This window comes from Maylandia zebra, linkage group LG9, assembly GCF_041146795.1.
Source record: "Maylandia zebra isolate NMK-2024a linkage group LG9, Mzebra_GT3a, whole genome shotgun sequence".
NCBI lineage: Eukaryota > Metazoa > Chordata > Actinopteri > Cichliformes > Cichlidae > Maylandia > Maylandia zebra.
In genome coordinates, this window is record NC_135175.1 from 31,086 (window position 1) to 49,760 (window position 18,675).

The 18,675-nt window shown below is 45.1% G+C and overlaps 1 protein-coding gene across 1 annotated transcript; it reads right to left on the reverse strand.

Moving 5' to 3' along the window:
• Nucleotides 1-291: 291 nt before the first annotated feature.
• cnn3a (calponin 3, acidic a) lies at nt 292-18,544 on the reverse strand. The gene is made up of 7 exons (XM_004572083.6): nt 18,116-18,544; nt 7,796-7,917; nt 3,785-3,851; nt 3,544-3,681; nt 3,333-3,449; nt 3,001-3,147; nt 292-2,020 (listed from the first exon to the last, which is right to left on the reverse strand). The coding sequence occupies exons 1-7, from the start codon at nt 18,170-18,172 to the stop codon at nt 1,688-1,690; spliced, it is 981 nt and encodes a 326-aa protein (XP_004572140.3). The 5' UTR covers nt 18,173-18,544; the 3' UTR covers nt 292-1,687.
• Nucleotides 18,545-18,675: the final 131 nt, after the last annotated feature.

Consider the following 18,675-nt stretch of genomic DNA (forward strand, 5'->3'; position numbering starts at 1 on the left):
AGATGATGATTAACATTATGTCACACATTTAGCAGATAAAAGACGTCCCTCAACAAAACGAAATCAGGGTAAAGCCGTGTGTCCATGTGGTCGTTATGAATAACAGGAGTCCAGCCATGAGCGTGTCTGGAAACAGTTTCATTGCAGAGCTGGTCCTGAGTGGGTGCTTAGATGTCCTGTGCACAAATACATACTCTGTACTAATATGGGACCGAGTGGCTCCCAGTAGCACTCTACACAACAGCGTGGCTGCTGCACACTGACCAGCACATAAGGAGATTCTGCAGATAATCATTGTTGGAATTTACAGGGTTTATTTTCACTTCTTCCTTTCATGTTTGCAACGCTACATTGTTACATAAATGTAGACATGATATACTCCCCAGATAAAAAGTAGTAATAGAGTAACATTCCTGTACTGTTTAACAGCGTCTACTGCACACTACATCGACTAGCTACACACATCTTTGAGTTCAGGGAGGCTGGAAAGCCTGGATCGGTCATTCCAGCAGGGACACCACATTATTCCTTCAACCTAGCACACGTGTCTGTGCGGTGAAAGAAAGCAGCCACAGGGGGAATAGGATGAAACCCGGACCTGAAGAGGAGGGTACTTTAGTCCTTGCTAGGAACAGCTGCTGCTAGGGAGCCGGTGCTACCAATCGGGAGGTTGTTGGTTGAATTCCTGGCTTCTCCCACGTAAATGCAACATGTTCTTGGGCAATTTGGCGAAGCCCAAATTGCCTCTGATGACTGTGTATGCACGTGAGGTGGAAAGTACTTCAGCACAGAATAAAGCATCTGTATGAGTGTGTGTGTGATTCAGGCTCTGAATACAAATAGTGCTTTGATTGTTAAAGTACCGTGCACAGGTCCATTGTTGCCATCATACGATTCAGGTACTCTGAATATCTCCTATTAGGATCTACAGATGATTACATTTGGGGTCACACACTCTTGTCACAGACGACGCCTGTTAGCACCGTACCTGTGTGGGGGAGTGGTTACAGTCTGTTCCCCAACTACGAGCGTTGATGTCAGCCTCCAATCAGAGCGAGCGCTGATTGGAGGCTGACACGCTCGGAGCCTCTTTCCACAGACGTGACCTGATTTCCATGTTAGCAGTAGAAGCATGTTATAGGCTGGGATTAGTGCGTGGTCCAGGTTTAACATTAAAGATTTAAAACTTTATTTATAACATGTCGTTTTCATTGTGAACAGCAGACTGCTTTACTTTGGGACACTGCACATAAATACAGCTCAGCCAAACAAGAGGGCACAGAACAACAAAGAGCAAAGGGAGGCTGGAAATTCAGGACTACTCCGGTCTAGCCATTAGCATGAACGCCAAACGAGGTACGTGCTCTTGGAGCCGACGAATGGATCAGCAGCATTAAGGAATGCAAAGAGCGGGATTCATCGGATTCATCGGCAGCAGCATCTCTACATCAGTGTGCCATCATTTCTTTTATAAAAGAGGCTATTAGCTTAAAAACAGCATCTGCCACTGTGTGCGTGTGGTGATTCTATGCTACGTCTTACAAACTTTGGAGCTGAGATCAAAGTCTAGGTGAAGATGAAATACAAAGCAACGTTTCAGATAACAGAGAATAAAAAGACTAGCGATAGCAAAAGACTTGCTCTGTTGTAGTGATAAAACACATCTGCTAACAGGTGGAGAGCCCGACTAGCAGATGTTCTGATCGTTGTAATGGTAGTCGTGGTGGTAGCCGGCGTGGTACTCGTCCTCGTGGAATTCAGCCTGATAGTCACTGTCGCTGATGTCGGAACCGTTGGTGCCGGTGCCTTGGCTGCCGTTAGTGTGGACGACCGGCTCGGTGGGGGGGGCGCAGTACTTGGGGTCGTAAACCTGGCGGCCCAGCCCGTACACGCTCATTCCTTTCTGAGACGCCACCTTGTTGGTGCCCATCTGCAGAGAGATGGTGGTGTTGTCCAGCGGCTGCACGGCCACTTTCTGATCAAAGATGTCTCTGCGAGTACCGGGGGCCGGCATGCCCGCCTACAGGAAACATGGCGCACATCAGCACGACAAACACATTTACACAGAGAGGACTCAAAGTGATCACTGAGCAATAACGCAGAGCTTCACTGGGCACACGTTTCAGATCAAACTCGTTTGATTATTAGACAAAGGTGACTTTTTAAAATGATGGCTTGGCTAATTAAGATTCATTGTATGTAATTGCATTTTTCAGACTGTGTTTTGTCCTGATGCCAACCATGCTAACCTCTGATGAACAGAATAGCAGGTCGGGTTAAGCAGCCGTCCTCCTGAAGACACGTCAGACTTTTTATACAGTGCAGGATATTTTATTTAAGCTATTTAGCAGGGACGCAGCAAAAGCTAACAAGAGTCCCACAATCAAATCACCTGGCTTTTATAATCAAACTGCTCTGTGCTTGATGCCAGTGCTGATTTCTGATAGGGTCTTCAATGCACGACGCTCCTTTGAGACGTTAATGAGGAAGAGACAGTCTTAAACCCACAGTGGCTGTTTCCTTCTTCAGGTGTTGACCAAAAAAGCTAAACTCATTTATTTATGAATCTGAGCCGCACACCTCACTGTCACTCAGCATGTGAAAAGTCGTATAGATGTGGGGCTCACGTTCCACTCAAGTGTCTCACATGTTGTCGAGACACTGTTGGAGTAATGTTGGGAGGTCGGCCACTCCTGGGAGGGCTGCTCCAGGTCTCCTCCATTTGTGGTTTGAACGAGGCCCAAACGGCTTTGTTACCCAAATGCAGACTGATTTCACTGAGCTTTTCTCGTGTTGCTTTTTGAAAACTTCAGGACTGGCCTGGTGTAGCGAGCGAAATCAAAGCTTTTCCTTTAAGAAATGAAATCTTCAGGTTATCTTTGTCTAAACACACCAAGTGTGGACAATATGCAAAACAAAAGACCATGATAATGATCAGGGAGTGGGCCAATACTTCTGTCACAGCACGACACATGGTAGAGAGTAAAGACTGGGTTTCACCTGGCTGGCTCCTTTGTTGGTGCCCATCTGCAGGCTGATGGTAGTCTGGTCATAAGGTTTGTCAGTGTGAGTCTTTGGATCGTACAGATGTCGTCTCGTTCCATACGCAGTCATTCCAGCCTGACTCGCACACTTGTTTGTTCCCATCTGAGAAACCAGAGACACGAGCTCAGCAAACACAGTTCGTCTCATTTCACTCTACAGTGAACTGTTGGCATTTAAACGTATCAGGTTAAACAGGGAGTGTTTCTCTGCTCCATCAAAAGACACTGAAATGGTTTAAATCTAATGATGACACATCTCAGGTCATGTGACAGTCACACTTCATTTACCTGCAGTCCGATGACACACTGGCCAGCCTTGATCTTCTCATCATCGAAGTGTCGAGCTTGTTTGTCTGCATATTTCACTCCGATATCGATCTTTGTGTCAATGCCTTTAGTCTTAGCCTGTCAGATAACACACGCTCGTCAGACTGATGGCGCTTTGTGTTCTATAACAGAAGAAAGACGCACTCGTCCTCTGTGCTGTGCGTGCACTCACCATGCTAGCCAGTGCGAGTAGTGTTGTCTGGACTTGAGTCATGTTTCCGTTTTCAAACAGGTCATTGGCCTCAAAGATGTCATTGGGCTTCAGGCCGTAGGCCAGGATAGCTTTTATGAAATTCCCGAGGTTTTCCAGCTGCAGAGAGCATCAGGGAAACAGAGTGATAAGAGACGGAGCACTAATAAGACGAGTGACATGCTTCAGCTGCAGCTCTGCAGTGTTTGTGGGTCGTGCTCACCTTGTGCCAGTTGAGCTGTGAAAGGTTGATTTTCTTCACTGAACCAGGCTGCAGCTTATTAATCAGTCTGTGAGACGCAGGGAAGAAAACATCACATTAGTCCCACTGCTGCAGCGGATATCATGCAGTTCAGACACATTTCCTTCATTTGAGAGGACATTGCATCACTCACATAACTTCCTGTTTTATAACGCTCAAAGTACCATCAAACCAAAATTCATCTGAAATGTGAATTTCTTCAAAATCAAGTTCAAACCATTAGAGAATATTCATAACCACCCCACAGACATAATGTACAGGTAAACAGCAGTGCTACTGACATCGCGTCACGACCTTAAATATGACCACGCCCTTTAAGGTGGCAGTAACCTGACCATCACTGAACCCTCTGGGGTTACGACCCATTCAGTTTGTTGGTGGCCAAAAGTAGGTCTGTAGTTTTTATTATTTTTATGGTTTTTTGCCATTTTTTCTGCATAAAGCTTTTAATTAACTTCAGTTCTTTTCATAAATCTAAAATAATTATTACTTTTTACATTTTTAACCCTTTAAACACCAGTTTGTTTGTCCACTGCACCAGCTGGAAGACAACCTCACAATTTTATATAATTACATTGCTACTGAAATTTCTTGTATTGTTAATAGTAGAGTCTGGGGCATGTAATTGATTCACATCAACATTGATTATAATGCATTGTTGTTTTTGTGCAGGGAGAGCAAAAACATAAAAACTCCCTCTCAGCTTGTTTGTGGCCAAAAATGGACACCCCCTGTTTACGTTTACAAAATGCTATAAAATTCATATATATTAAGAAAAAATTCCACTTTTTCTGACTTGATTTTTTAAGATTAGCATCAGTGCTGCTCATGAAAATCTAAATTTCATTCAAATTCAGAATTTTAACCCTTTAAATACCAGTTAGATCACATAATTTTAATGATTTAAATAGGGATAAAAGCATAAAATCCCCATTTTTTTCTAAATAATACATGCAAACTGATTTATTTTCTAACCATGGTGGAGGTTAGATGTGTAGCAATAATTAAAAGTATCAATGAGTATCAATGAATGGCCAAAAAGTAAATCACAAATGGTGTGTTAGTGGCCACAAAGGCAATTTAATGACCAAATAACCACTGAGATGACCAATAAAATGATCAAGATTCATATTCCAGTGTGTGCTTCTGTGTGCATCCTCATTAGCAGCAAGATGTACTAACCACAGTAGAGTGGTTTTTGTAGGCACACTTTCTACACCTGGTGCAAGGGGCTGCTGTTCCAATCCTGGAGGTGCGCCTTTTGCACCTTCTTGTCATTTCGTTGGTGGGGTGGGTTAGGGGGTGTGGGGTAGTCTGAACACTCTGGTTCAGACTACTGTATCTTGAGATCAATGGCAGAAGTGGCTGAGAATTAGGAGAAGGGTGTCTTGCAGTTGTTGAGGTCACCAGCATGTGCCCCAGCTCTCCCAGGACACACATTAGTCATCCAGAACATCATAGTCAAATGAGCTTGCAAAGAAAAGCATCTGGACTTCTTTAAGTTACTTGAAGACGTTTCACCTCTCATCCGAGAAGCTTCTTCAGTTCTAAGGTCAAATGGTGGAGAGTCCCAGATATAAACCTAGTGGGAGTTTCCCCCCACAGAGGGACAAAAGGACCCCCTGATGATCCTCTAATCGCCTGAGCCGAGGTGCGAAACTGGGTGTGGGTCCCAATCAGCCAGAGTTTCGGGTGAGCTCATTGTGAAACCTGGAGCACAAACTTGGAGTAATCAGGACCCTACACCACCGGGCAGAACATGTTCCCTCTAAGCCTGAAGGGAAAAAGAAGGAACACACACATGTAAAGGAAGCACTCAAAACGTGCGGCTATCCTAAATGGGCGTTCTTAAAGTCAGCAAAGAGGCACAGAAAAGAAGACCAGACACCAGCGAGGGAGGATAAGAAGGACAGACGCAACAACATTGTCATCCCCTATGTAGCCGGTGTATCAGAAAAACTCAGGAGAGTTTTCTCCAAGCATGACATCCCGGTGCATTTCAGACCCAGCAACACGCTCAGACAAAAACTGGTTCACCCGAAAGACAAAACGCCAAAACACAGACTTAACAATGTGGTGTATGCTGTACAGTGCAGCGAGGAATGCTCAGACCTCTACATTGGAGAGACCAAACAGCCACTTCACAAGCGCATGGCACAACACAGAAGAGCCACCTCCACAGGACAAGACTCAGCAGTCCATCTGCATCTAAAGGATAAAGGACACTCTTTCGAGGATGCCAATGTTCACATTTTGGGCAGAGAGGACAGATGGTTTGGAAGAGGAGTGAAAGAAGCCATCTATGTCCACTGTGAGCGACCATCTTTGAACAGAGGCGGGGTTTACGACACCAACTCTCTGCCATCTATAATCCAGTTTTGAGATCCCTTCCCAGACGCCTTAACGCCCACTCACATCCTGGGCCATCTGACCTCAGGAATTCGCATGATAAGGTGGGGCCAGGTTTCACAATGAACACACCCGAAACTCTGGCTGATTGGTACCCACGCCCAGTTTCCCACCTTGGCTCAGGCGATTAGAGGATCATCAGGGGTCCTTTTGTCCCTCTGTGGGGGAAACTCCCACTAGGTTTATATCTGGGACTCTCCACCATTTGACCTTAGAACTGAAGAAGCTTCTCGGATGAGAGGTGAAACGTCTTCAAGCAACTTAAAGAAGTCCAGACGCTTTTCTTTGCAAGCTCCTTTGACTGTAGGTACGTAGAGGACTCCCCCACTTCAGTGAAGATGTTTCCGGCGGGACAAAGACATCGTATCCCAAGACATCCAAGAGATTGGAGAAAAGAGCCATCAGTTAGTTTTCCTTCTACAACTCGAGGTGCCAACACCCTCTAAGTTATCCAAGCAATATTTGTGCCTATTGTAGTCCAGGATTGCTTCTTGCTTTCACGCATCCTTTATTCCCCATCACTGACTGCTGGTTCCTTGTGTGTTGCTGTCAAAAGAAGCACATTCCTCCGTTGCTTTGGCATGTGGGATATGGCCGTGGTAGCTTTGGTGAAGCCAAAGACAGACAACAAAACTTTCTCTGTTGCAACTGGAGGAGCTGGGGGGGAAGCTCTGGGTTGTTTCCCCTGTGCCCGTTTTCATCTGAGGAGTTCCAATCTGCAATCTGAAGTGTTCCTCACACATAGACTGTGTAGGAACCAGGCCCAGACACAGTCTATGCGTGAGGACTTCCTGCAGCAACTCAGGAAGTTCAAGCTGCCACAGGAGGTCACCTTCTACACCTTCTGTCCCATGCACATCAATTACTGTCTGGTTCAGTTCAGCCCCGAAAACTGCAACAGACAATCAGGTCTGCAGAGAGGATCGTCAGCTGCCTGCAGACTCCTCCCATCCTGTTCAAACTGCTGCCTTCAGACCGCCGTCTAGGTTTTCTTCCCTCAGGCTGTCACTCTGATGAACACTGTGAAATAAGCTGTTATAGCATTCATATGTGCATTGGGCTACTATTGTGCTCAGTTTGTATAGTTTGTTAGACTTTGTGTAACTTGTTTTCTCTTACTTTTTGTTTGCATGCATAGATCAAAGTGACCCAGAGTCAGAGTCCATGTTTGTGGACACAGATTTGGCCAAATAAAGAGGATCTGATGATGCCGACTTTGGAGAGTGGGTTTTTGCAACAAACTCTCCAGTTTTCAAAACTGTTCCGACATCTGTCCTGTTTGTCTGCATGTCTCTGAGCTTCTGTGCAGGAACATCATGAAAACGGCAGTAAAAACTATGATCGTCCACTCAGTGTCCACAGGTTAGAGAAACTGAGGGTGCATGACCGGCCGACGCACCACAAAGATGTGGGTGTTACAATAAACAGAGCCTTGGTTTGGTGACAAACTGAATTCAATCGATTAGAAAACATACTTAATGTTACATGGAATTTGCTTTTGTCTCCATTACAAAGATCAAGAGGCCCAACAACGGCAGTAACACAAGAGCAAACAGAACTTACTCGCAGAGGATGACCCCATCCTTCAAGCCTTTCTGGAAATTCTCTCCAATAGACATTCCGGTCACCTCTTCAATCCAGAAACGGAGCTCCTCCTCTTTCTGTGGGTCATATTTTTGAGCAATCTGGAGAGATTAAAACACAAATAATAATATGACCACATGAGTCTGTGATAGCACAGCTGCTAGCACCAGTGCCCAGCAGACCATGCTGAGCCTTTACCATCTACAGACATCGGAGCTTTCAAAAATCATCAGTCGTGTTTCATCTGACCAAAGCCTCACCAATGTATAACGTGTATTCTTTGGTTATACAGAACTAAATAAATATTTCACCCTCACAGGGTACTGTAGGGTCAAAGGTCAGCCACACAGGGTACTGTAGGGTCAAAGGTCAGCCTCAGAGGGTCCTGTAGGGTCAAAGGTCACCCTCAGAGGGTAGTGTAGGGTCAAAGGTCAGCCTCAGAGGGTCCTGTAGGGTCTGGGCACTCTTAAATGATGAGGTTTGGCCACTTGCAGCAGAAACAGCTTTTTTAAAACCTTTTCTCAGTAACTTTCAGACCACGAGGGACACACTAACACTGCAGTCATGAATAACAGAATTGTGGTTTACAGGTGCTTGGTGGTCTTAAACTATCTTCTGCTGAGGTCCAAGAGTCTCTCTGTGCTGTCCTTTAAATGGTGGGCTGTCACATGGTACACTTTCCATCAAAGGTTTTTACATGTTAACCCTGAACCGTCGTTTTCTCTTAGGCTCTCCATCAATCACAGTAAAAGACTGAAACAGGGCGTTCCTAGAAAGAGGTCAGGGAGGTAACGGAGAGCAGCCAGCAGGGCTTTTCTTCTTATCGGTTTGATTTAGAACAGGCACTGGCATTTTGCTTCTAATTATTACTGCTTTGGGGTTTTTAAGATGCCGAGTAACACATCCAGTTACCCGTTCAGCTGGTAAAGAACTGCTGACAGATTAAAGTGGTTCACAAAGTCTCCAGAATCAACAGGACATAGAGCGCCCTTGCTGATCACTGTGGTTTGTTCTATTCTATCATGTGGACTAAACAAACACTCCTGCTGGGATCAGCTCATGCCCCAAACACATGTGGAAGCCTCACTCTCCACTGAATCCATCTCACCAGGTAATCCTGTGCTACAGAGGACAGATGGACCACAACCCATCCAAAGCACAGGGACTCTGCTTTTCTGAAGCATACGGAGGAACAATGGAGGACTTTTATCTGATAATATCTCTGAGTGTTTGTTTTTGTAGGAAGTTTCATCATATTGTAAATGTATTATCCAGAAAAACAACTTCTTTTTGCTGCTCCAAAACTACTGTTGATATCGTTTAAAAACATCCATTTCCACATATTTATTTTAACACATTCACTCAGGCAGCCAAGCTGTTGTGTTTGTGTTGTGTGGTAACACAACTGGCTGGCTCCCAGTTCAGTTACTAAAACAGAAAACCATGAATAACGGGACAAAGTTCAGAACGCGATAACAAAACTGTTTCTTTGAACTTCTGTGATGAAGCAGGAAAAGCACAGAGCTCATGCACAAACATGCAAAGAAAGATCTCTCCCAGACTTGGATGGACACAGCTGCTTTATGGCCAACTGTCCACTGAATAAGGGCTGATTATATCTGTGGGGCCTTTCTTTAATCAGTGCTGTCATGTTTAGCTATATTACACGTTTTTAAAAAAAATCCCCCAAAAGTTTCCCTCAAAACTCCAAATTTCAGTCGAGCTTGAGAGCATCTACTTAGGAGCAGGTTTTAGTTTTTAGTTGGCACTCAGAGAAGCTGCTGTCCCACATCATGCCAGAGACTTGGGGGATCCCAGGTTGTTCCCGAACATCCTAACCGACCTTCTCCAATCCGAGGAAGGAAGTTTGAGTCTTCCTCTCGACCTTGGCAAAGAGGGGAGCATTCGAAGAACTTGTCCTTGCATACAACTGTTAGAACTCACGATCTTGGAACCTGCAGTTGTTCCAAAATGGTTCCATTTCTGAACGACTGCACTTTCAGTTTGGTCAAACAGATGCTTTTTATACTGGCAGAGAAAAACTACCAGCTCTAACAAAAAGGGCTTAAATTTAGCGGCCTGGACAGCAGGTCTCAAGGGTCTGTTACATGTTACTGCAGCAGTTTAAAAGTTATTTATACTACTGAGGAGTAGTACTCAGATTTTTGCCCTTAAAAAGCCGAAAATGTCAAAAGTTTAGACTTCTTTAATGAAGGATATTTTATTAAAGAAAACTAGCAAAGCAAAAACAAATGCAGACAGTAATAATCCCAAAATAATAATCACCTGAAATATAACCTAGTCTGAGCTAACGCTGGGAGTAAGAAGCTTGGAGAGACGACGAGCACCCTCAGATCTGAAGATGCACTCTCCCCGTGTTAGAGGCTGAGCAGAAATCCAAATCTTCTTGAGCTCTTCAGATTTTAAAGCCCAAACTTTTCTTCTTTTCTGTCTTATTGTAACCTAGAATTTCTACACACGAACACTGAGGCAGATTTGAATATGCTTCATCAGTCTTCAGTTAGATCATGATTCAATTCAATTCAATTTTATTTATATAGCGCCAAATCACAACAACAGTCACCTCAAGGCAATTTTTATTGTAAGGTCGACCCTACAATAATACATACAGAGAAAAACCCAACAATCATATGACCCCCTATGAGCAGCACTTTGGTGACAGTGGGAAGGAAAAACTCCCTTTTAACAGGAAGAAACCTCCGGCAGAACCAGGCTCAGGGAGGGGCGGGGCCATCTGCTGTGATTGGTTGGGGTGAGAGAAGGAAGACAGGATAAAGACATGCTGTGGAAGAGAGACAGAGGTTAATAACAGATATGATTCAATGCAGAGATGTCTGTTAACACATAGTGAGTGAGAAAGGTGACTGGAAAGGAAAAACTCAATGCATCATGGGAATCCCCGGCAGCCTACGTCTATTGCAGCATAACTAAGGGAGGATTCAGGGTCACCTGGTCCAGCCCTAACTATATGCTTTAGCAAAAAGGAAAGTTTGAAGCCTAATCTTGAAAGTAGAGATAGTGTCTGTCTCCTGAATCCAAACTGGAAGCTGGTTCCACAGAAGAGGGGCCTGAAAACTGAAGGCTCTGCCTCCCATTCTACTTTTAAATACTCTAGGAACAACAAGTAGGCCTGCAGAGCGAGAGCGGAGCGCTCTAATAGGGTGATATGGTACTACAAGGTCATTAAGATAAGATGGGGCCTGATTATTTAAGCCCTTGTATGTGAGGAGCAGGATTTTGAATTCTGGATTTAACAGGAAGCCAATGAAGGGAAGCCAAAACAGGAGAAATCTGCTCTCTCTTTCTAGTCCCTGTCAGGACTCTTGCTGCAGCATTTTGGATTAGCTGAAGGCTTTTCAGGGAGTTTTTTGGACATCCTGATAATAATGAATTACAGTCGTCCAGCCTGGAAGTAATAAATGCATGAACTAGTTTTTCAGCGTCACTCTGAGACAGGATATTTCTAACTTTAGAGATGTTGCACAAATGGAAGAAAGCAGTCTTACATATTTGTTTAATATGTGCACTGAAGGACATGTCCTGGTCAAAAATGACTCCAAGGTTCCTCACAGTGTTACTGGAGGCCAAGGTAATGCCATCCAGAGTAAGAATCTGGTTAGATACCATATTTCTAGGCTTTTCAGGGCCGAGTACAATAACCTCAGTTTGATCTGAATTAAGAAGCATGGTCATCCATTTTAATCCACTTATACAGAAATGCTTTGACCTGTTTCTCTTCCAAACACACACACACACACACACACACACTTTAAGCACCACTATTACAATAAATACAATGAACAAGCCAATAAGAATAAAGAAATAGAAATATCACAGTTCTGCAGATACCTCGTTTTATCCAACCACCAGTCCGGCCTCCTCTCCCAGTTCCTGATAAAAGCCACAAGAAAACCAGTCAAACAGACTCCGTCTGATTCTGACCAGGATTCCCCACCGTTGACAGTTTGGTTTTTTCTGTCATCAGTACCAAACAGCATGTATTTGGAAACACGACCAGTGAAACCAGTGCACGTATGTACTCTGAACTGGTTCCACAGTGGAACTGACGTTTCAAACCTTGCAGGGCTTCAAACTCCTCAGATTGTGTCACAGCTTTAGTTTCAAGCACAGCTGCTTCAAGGCTGTCAGTCACTACCGTCTCACATTTTTACTGAACAAAGAGTAAAGCAGCATGGAGGAACTCCAGTTTGAGTAACCAGACCAGTCTGACTCATCACACCAACACACTGCAGTGTTAAACGATCATGTTAGGATTTCACAGCTCTGATCACAGCACTTCCCTCCAGCAGCCTGAGGAAACATGCAACAATGTGTCCATCGTGTGAAACATGTTGGTCAAATGTTCAAACATTATCTTTGAAACCCAACAAACCGAACACGTTCCAGTCACAGACACTGCAGCTCATGTTCCCCATCAAATACATGCTCATAGTGACATTTCACTCAATATTTAGTTTTCATTTTCAAACAATGCATTTTTACATACATGCGTGTGTGTTATTTTGGTCTGTCAGCCCACTATCAGGTTTGTTTTTTTCAAAACACACTGGAATCTGTCTCCACATGATGATATCAAACAGCAGGTTTCAGTCCAGCACTCGTGCTGAGCACACAACAGGAAACAACGTTACACTGTAATAGAAAACCAGTGAAATAAATGGTACAATACTGGAAACTGTCGAATGCTTGCTTTCGTTTTATGACCAGCGTAAAATTCTTTGGTCACAATGAAGAAAATTGTACTTTTATGTAACTGGCTGCTCCATTCTGCATGCAGAACTGCTGGGGCAACAGACTAAACCCGAGTCTGATACTCATATAATCAAACTATTATTCTGGTATTTCAGCACAAAAGCAACAAAGAAACCTCACTGCAACTGTTGACAAGTCTGTAAAACATCCCTGCCATATTCATCAATGTCATCCTTATGGATAGAGCTGGGTGTCATCTGCACTGCAGTGAGAACACGTGCTATACTTGCTAATGACACTGCCTAAGAGAAGCATGTATGATGTAGACAGAACCCTGTGGAACTCCATAATAACCTTTACTAGTTACATTAACAATTTGCAGGCTGTTGGATACGATTCAAACCCTGCAGCACCAGTGCAACATTGGCTACTGTACTAATGCTGCATGTGCAGCAGGTAAAGACCAACAGGGGGCTCTAAGCTAGTGTACTCCTGAGCCCAGCTAAACAGGACAGGTTAGGCCATCTGGTATAAAAACCTCGATAAAATCAAACATATCGTAATAAATAAGATTTCCATAGCGGATCAATCAGAGCCCAGGCTAACAATGACACTCAGGAGATGTACTCGACATGAATTATGCAGCACGTCTACTGAACAGACCGGAATAACACGATCTGCCAACTGAGCCGAGTGAAAAGTAGCGGGCGGACGGCTGGATCGAGGCATTGAAGAATCTCAGGAATGTGATGTATGCTGACAGGATAAGAGCGTGGACTCCTGATCGCACGTTACGCAATGGAAGCCATTTGCTGCTCTGCTTTTGTTGACACAAGGGAACAAAAGTCATATTTACATGTTCAGAAGGAACATGGCTTCACACCAACGTGACTCAAAATCCAGAACTTTGGTAGGGAATCATATCCAGTTCTTACATCGACACCATTATCAGAGCACACGGCAATATGACAGCATCCTAAAAACCTGTTTAAAATGGGTGCTCTCCCATTTTAAACAGGTTTTTAGGATGTGCTGCCGTCGGACGCCCGGCCTGCCGTCGGACGCCCGGCCTGCCGTCGGACGCCCGGCCTGCCGTCGGACGCCCGGCCTGCCGTCGGACGCCCGGCCTGCCGTCAGACATGCTTCATTCTCCCGTCTCTGATCAAGGCTTTATCTGTGCTTCAACTTTCAGAGAGAGTGTTACTTTCAAGCAGTGCACGATGCTGCTTTCAGAGTAATCATGATGTAGTGCAGTGGTTCCCAAAGTGGCGGGCACAAAGCCATTGCAGGGGGGGCGCAGTATGGTTTTTATAAGAAAACACTGCTAGTATAATGGACACAAACGCAAAGCAGAGGTTGAAGCATCGTCAAAGATGCTTCCAAGCCAAAGACTAGAAGAGCAGCTGTCGTGCCGACAGAAGGAGTTTCCCCTGCGTGGGGAGCAGCACTGGGCTCTCCAAATCACGGACAAACAGGATCCCACATTCTTGATTTTTAGTTCACAAACACTTCTTATAACGACTAACTACTCCTGAAACTTTGGAGATGTTAGCACTTTGTACAGTTACAGGAGGATAAAAGTAATTATCGGGCAAAATGTCCTTCGTTTGTTAAAATAGTCCCGTCCAACACCACGTGAGAACAATAAATATATAATTTTCTGTTGTAACCCTCAAACTGAATGGTATGGAGGCCCGTTTCCACCACTAAAAAAAAAAAAAAAAAAAAAGCATCCACATAACTCCAAATTTTGAGTTATTTTCTCAAAATTTCGAGTTAGTCAGTAATCTACGTGAATGGCGTCATTTCCTTGTTACCCGGAAGCTGAAGCCCTCAGCTACAAATGCTACAGCTAAGCTACCAGGATTACAGTCATGAATGCACAAATTGCTGATTATTTTCAGCTTGGCTTCACAAATGATGAAATCCTTGTGTTATTAGCTGAATTATTAGCGTTACTATCAGCAAACGTACTCTCGAAAGCGCCAAGTTGTTGCGACCCGGTTTTGAGTGCGCGTTCCACGTGGATTACTGATTGACAGAGCAAATGACTCGAAATTTGGAGTTATGGATACTTCTTTTGTTGCTGTTGGCTTCCACAGAATGGCGATGTAACGACACTCACCGTTCACAAAACTAAAACATCACTACTTCCCCGTCTAACTCTCTATAATGCAGTAAACTGGATCCCGTGTCCAGCCACTGACGCAGGAGGAACACATTGTGTCGGTGATACCGACCTTGGCACAAACACGGATCCTGCCACAGTTTGTTCCCCAAATCATGGACACACTGTATCCCACAGTTTGAGGTTTTTAAACCCACTTTGCACACAGAGACATTTTTGGAAAAATGTATTGACAGTGATGTTGAATATTCTTGTAAAATTAGGGGGAACCACTGAGGCAGCGTACGGCATCAGGAGCTTCCACGTGTTTTTCATGCGAGCACACAAAGGAACCGTGGTGGTTCCTCTCAGCATGTCATCAAAAAGGAAACGGTAACACACAGAAAGCCTCTCCTCCATTCATGTCTATATGAAACACACATAGAAAAGTGTGTGAGCCAACAAACTCACAGAGCTTCGATATGACGTTCCCTCTGTGTAAAGTACACTAGTGTTTCCCCGTTTCCACTGTGATGATGGAAAACCCTTTAAATATTTAGACATTTTTGGGCTCTGGGAAATTTTTACTAATATAAAACCTGCACAGATTCCTGGCCTGTTTCACAGATGCTTCTTTGATACTGCCAATGCTAACGTCAGCACACGCCTGGATGAACAGGAGGGCAGTCGGGCTGAGTGCATTCGTCCCATTGCTGTGTTGTGATCCAGGTAATCATTTACTATCCTTCACAGGAAGCAAATCCTGGAAGTTCACCTGGAACGTTCCGGCGCAGCACCGGTGGCCTTGTATTGGCTGCAGCTCTGTATTAGGATGGAATTGATCATTTAAGTAGGTGGTAATGTGGCAGTTGTTGGTCACACTGATATGACAAAGAGAAACAGGCTCTGGGAGGAGGACATGCGACAGCTAAAAGCTGTGTACACACACTTGTTGCTGATACGTCACTACAGTGCAGGACTTGTGTGACTGGACTGTATCCACACTGCTGGTTCGGTATGCTGACGGACACTCTGGCACATTTATTTGTGCCTCCCATTTTTGAGTTACTGACCAACAGACGCTTCTTCCTCTCACGTTAAACCAGTTGCTTCATGTTCACTCTGTGTTTCTTTGTTTCATGGTGAAGAGCAACAAAAGCTGACTGATGCATTTCCTTTGCTGAAGCTCTGATACTGAGGTTTGTGCTGAGCAGTGACAGCTGTATACCAGGTGATATCCCAGGAGGCGTTTTTCTTACACTGAAGGTTAACACACAAAATCAGAAAGCTGTCCACCGTCCAAACAGAAGTTGATGCTCGCCGAGTGTCAGACAGACGTGAGACTAGCTGCAGCGTACAAGTCTACGGTTTCTATGGCTGCTGTTGTATGTCCTGTGTTTTGGCACAGAGCCATGTGACTCGGTTACAGTCTGTACCATGAATGTGACTCAAACAGCATTAGCAGCTAACCAACAGTCAAAGCTAACCAGCAGCTGCTTTCATAATGTCCATCATCAGAAACAGTCTGATGGAGCTTCACATGCTCACCTGCATCTCCAGATGCTGAGCTTAAGTTCTGAGGAGACTGATTTAGGTCACAAGGACTAATTGTTTGTTCATGTTAAGACTGACACACATAGGTTGTGTGCTTGTAGGGAAGCGTCTGCAGCGACATCACCACAGAGCCTAAAGTTCATCCTCGGATGAAACTGGCACGCTGGCTTTGCCACGTCGCGTTTTTATCAGCTGTAGACGGGAAACACGGATGGAACTTCCAGGTGGGAAAAAGTGTCTTCAATCTGCAGCCAGATGACTGTGGTGATCGAAATATTGATTAAAATAAGCTCATGGGAAAACGTTTCTCTTGCAGTCTGTGAGCATCTTCCTTCTTTGTTTTTGGGCTCTGTCACCGACTTTGGGTCGTCCTGAATAAAAAAAAATAGGTCTGTTTTATAAATCGTTGTCATTCTGTGTTCCAGAAGCACATACTCTCGACCTAGGGGCCTGTCAATCACAAGACATTAGCAGATCGTTACATAGACAAACCTTTTGAATACAAGCGTGCTGGTGCACACAGGGGTGCACACAGGCGTGCACACAGGCGTGCACAGACACAAACTACACCTTTCTTGGCTGCTACCTCAAAGCACATTGAGCGCTGTCAGTCCTGCGTGCTGCACAATAACATTCAATATTTAATATCTACTGTCAGCTAGATTATTGTGATGCTGTTGTGTTTATTATGCTGCTCGTTTTTTGCTTGTTTCCTTCCTCTCAACAGGTGATCCAGGTGAAAAGTGCCTTTTCTCCCTCTTCCCCTGTGTTTTTCTATCTTGCCCAGTCATGTCTGCAACAACTGAAAATAAAATAAATACATAATAATAATAAAGGTCAATCAAACGGACCACTATGGCTAGGCCGTGATGATCCACTTGGTAAAGGAAACCTGTTGTGTATCTTTCTTTGCCTTCAGACCATCATTGTGATGCTGAAGAACCACAGGGACAGAGCCTTTGGCTGACGTGGGGAACATCTACCTTTGGTTCCGCGTGTCATTCGTTCTTAAAATCTCAGACTGCTGACAGGACAGAAGACGAGGCCAAAGGCAAACAAACGTCCTGGCACACGAACAGCCAAAAACACTAACTCGTCCACACACACGCAGACTGGCAGCGTGCCCACCAACTTCTCATGCTTACACAAAAGATGTGTTTTCAAATCAACGCTCTCGAAAGTCCTTTACTTCATTTTGGCGGACTTTCAAATCCCAAGTTTGCAGAAGTCCCTCCATGCAGCGAGTCATGCGTGGCGTGGGTAATGTAAATCTCACGGGGCATCGTGAACACGCAGTAACAGATGGAGGCATTGTGAGGAGCAGACAGAAGAAACGTGAACTTCGTGGAGAGTGCGCGTTTGTACGTGTTTCTGATGGCGTCATCCTTCAGCCATCCCTCACAGGCTGTCCACGGAGACCGTTTGCCGTGAAACTAACAGATGGTTTGGTTCCTCTGAATATTTGCCACGACACTGACTGCTGTTCTAAGTCTGCTCCTAAAATCTGAGGCAACATGGAAGCATCAGTGTGTCCGGGCTCCTCCCAGCTGCTCCACAGATCCCGTTTAGCTTCTCGTCATCAAACATCTTCATCACAACATCTCATCAGAAGTTCAACAAACTGTTTCAAACGCTTTAGAGGCGTAAAAGCAGCGCTTGGCACCGAGGCGGCTGCGGTCACAGTAACGCTCCCCGCGTCTTTCTTCGTGCTGGACACGAAGGGAAAAGTTCCCGGGAACGTTCGGCGCGTTCAGACAAACAAGAGGACCGAACCTTTGTTTAAACTCTCGTGTTCGGCCCACAGCGAGACACACCGACAGGCCCGCGGGCTTCTAGCATCCACACAAAAAGTCTGAAAGCGAAGGAAACGTGAGACAAAGTAAAGACGCGACCGAAGCACTTACTTTGCTCTTGACTTCAGCAGACAGGCCGTAGGCTGGTCCCTTATTAAAGTGAGTCATCGTGGCGCTTTTGTAACCCACGGGATTACTCGCAAAGTCCGCGGAGTCGTCTGTGGAAAAGACGGATTCTCAGCGACTGTTTCGGCCCGACGGGAGCTCAAGCAGTGCGCGAGGCGAGAGCACGGTCAGCCCCCCGCCTCCTGTCCCCTCCCCTCCTGTCGGCTGCATCCTGAAAGCCCTGGATGAGTACAACTTCCACACATGACCAAAACTTTCCACACCGGGATCATTTTTAGGAATCCTGTTCAGCTCAGCTTTGGTCTGCAGGCTGGCTGGAAACGAAAAGCTGGTGCGGCTTTAACCAAGTCCCACAGCACCCGAGAAACACACAGATCTCACCCGCTCCTTTCCCCGCCGTGCCGTGGAAGCAGAGGCTGCGCGTGGGCTTACTAACAGGCCTCGCTGCGTTCAGCTTCATGAGACACACGCGTGTGTACTGTCAGGGAAAACATGCTAACCCACGTGCACTGTGGTGATCCTGGAATGTGCGGGTGGACATGGTG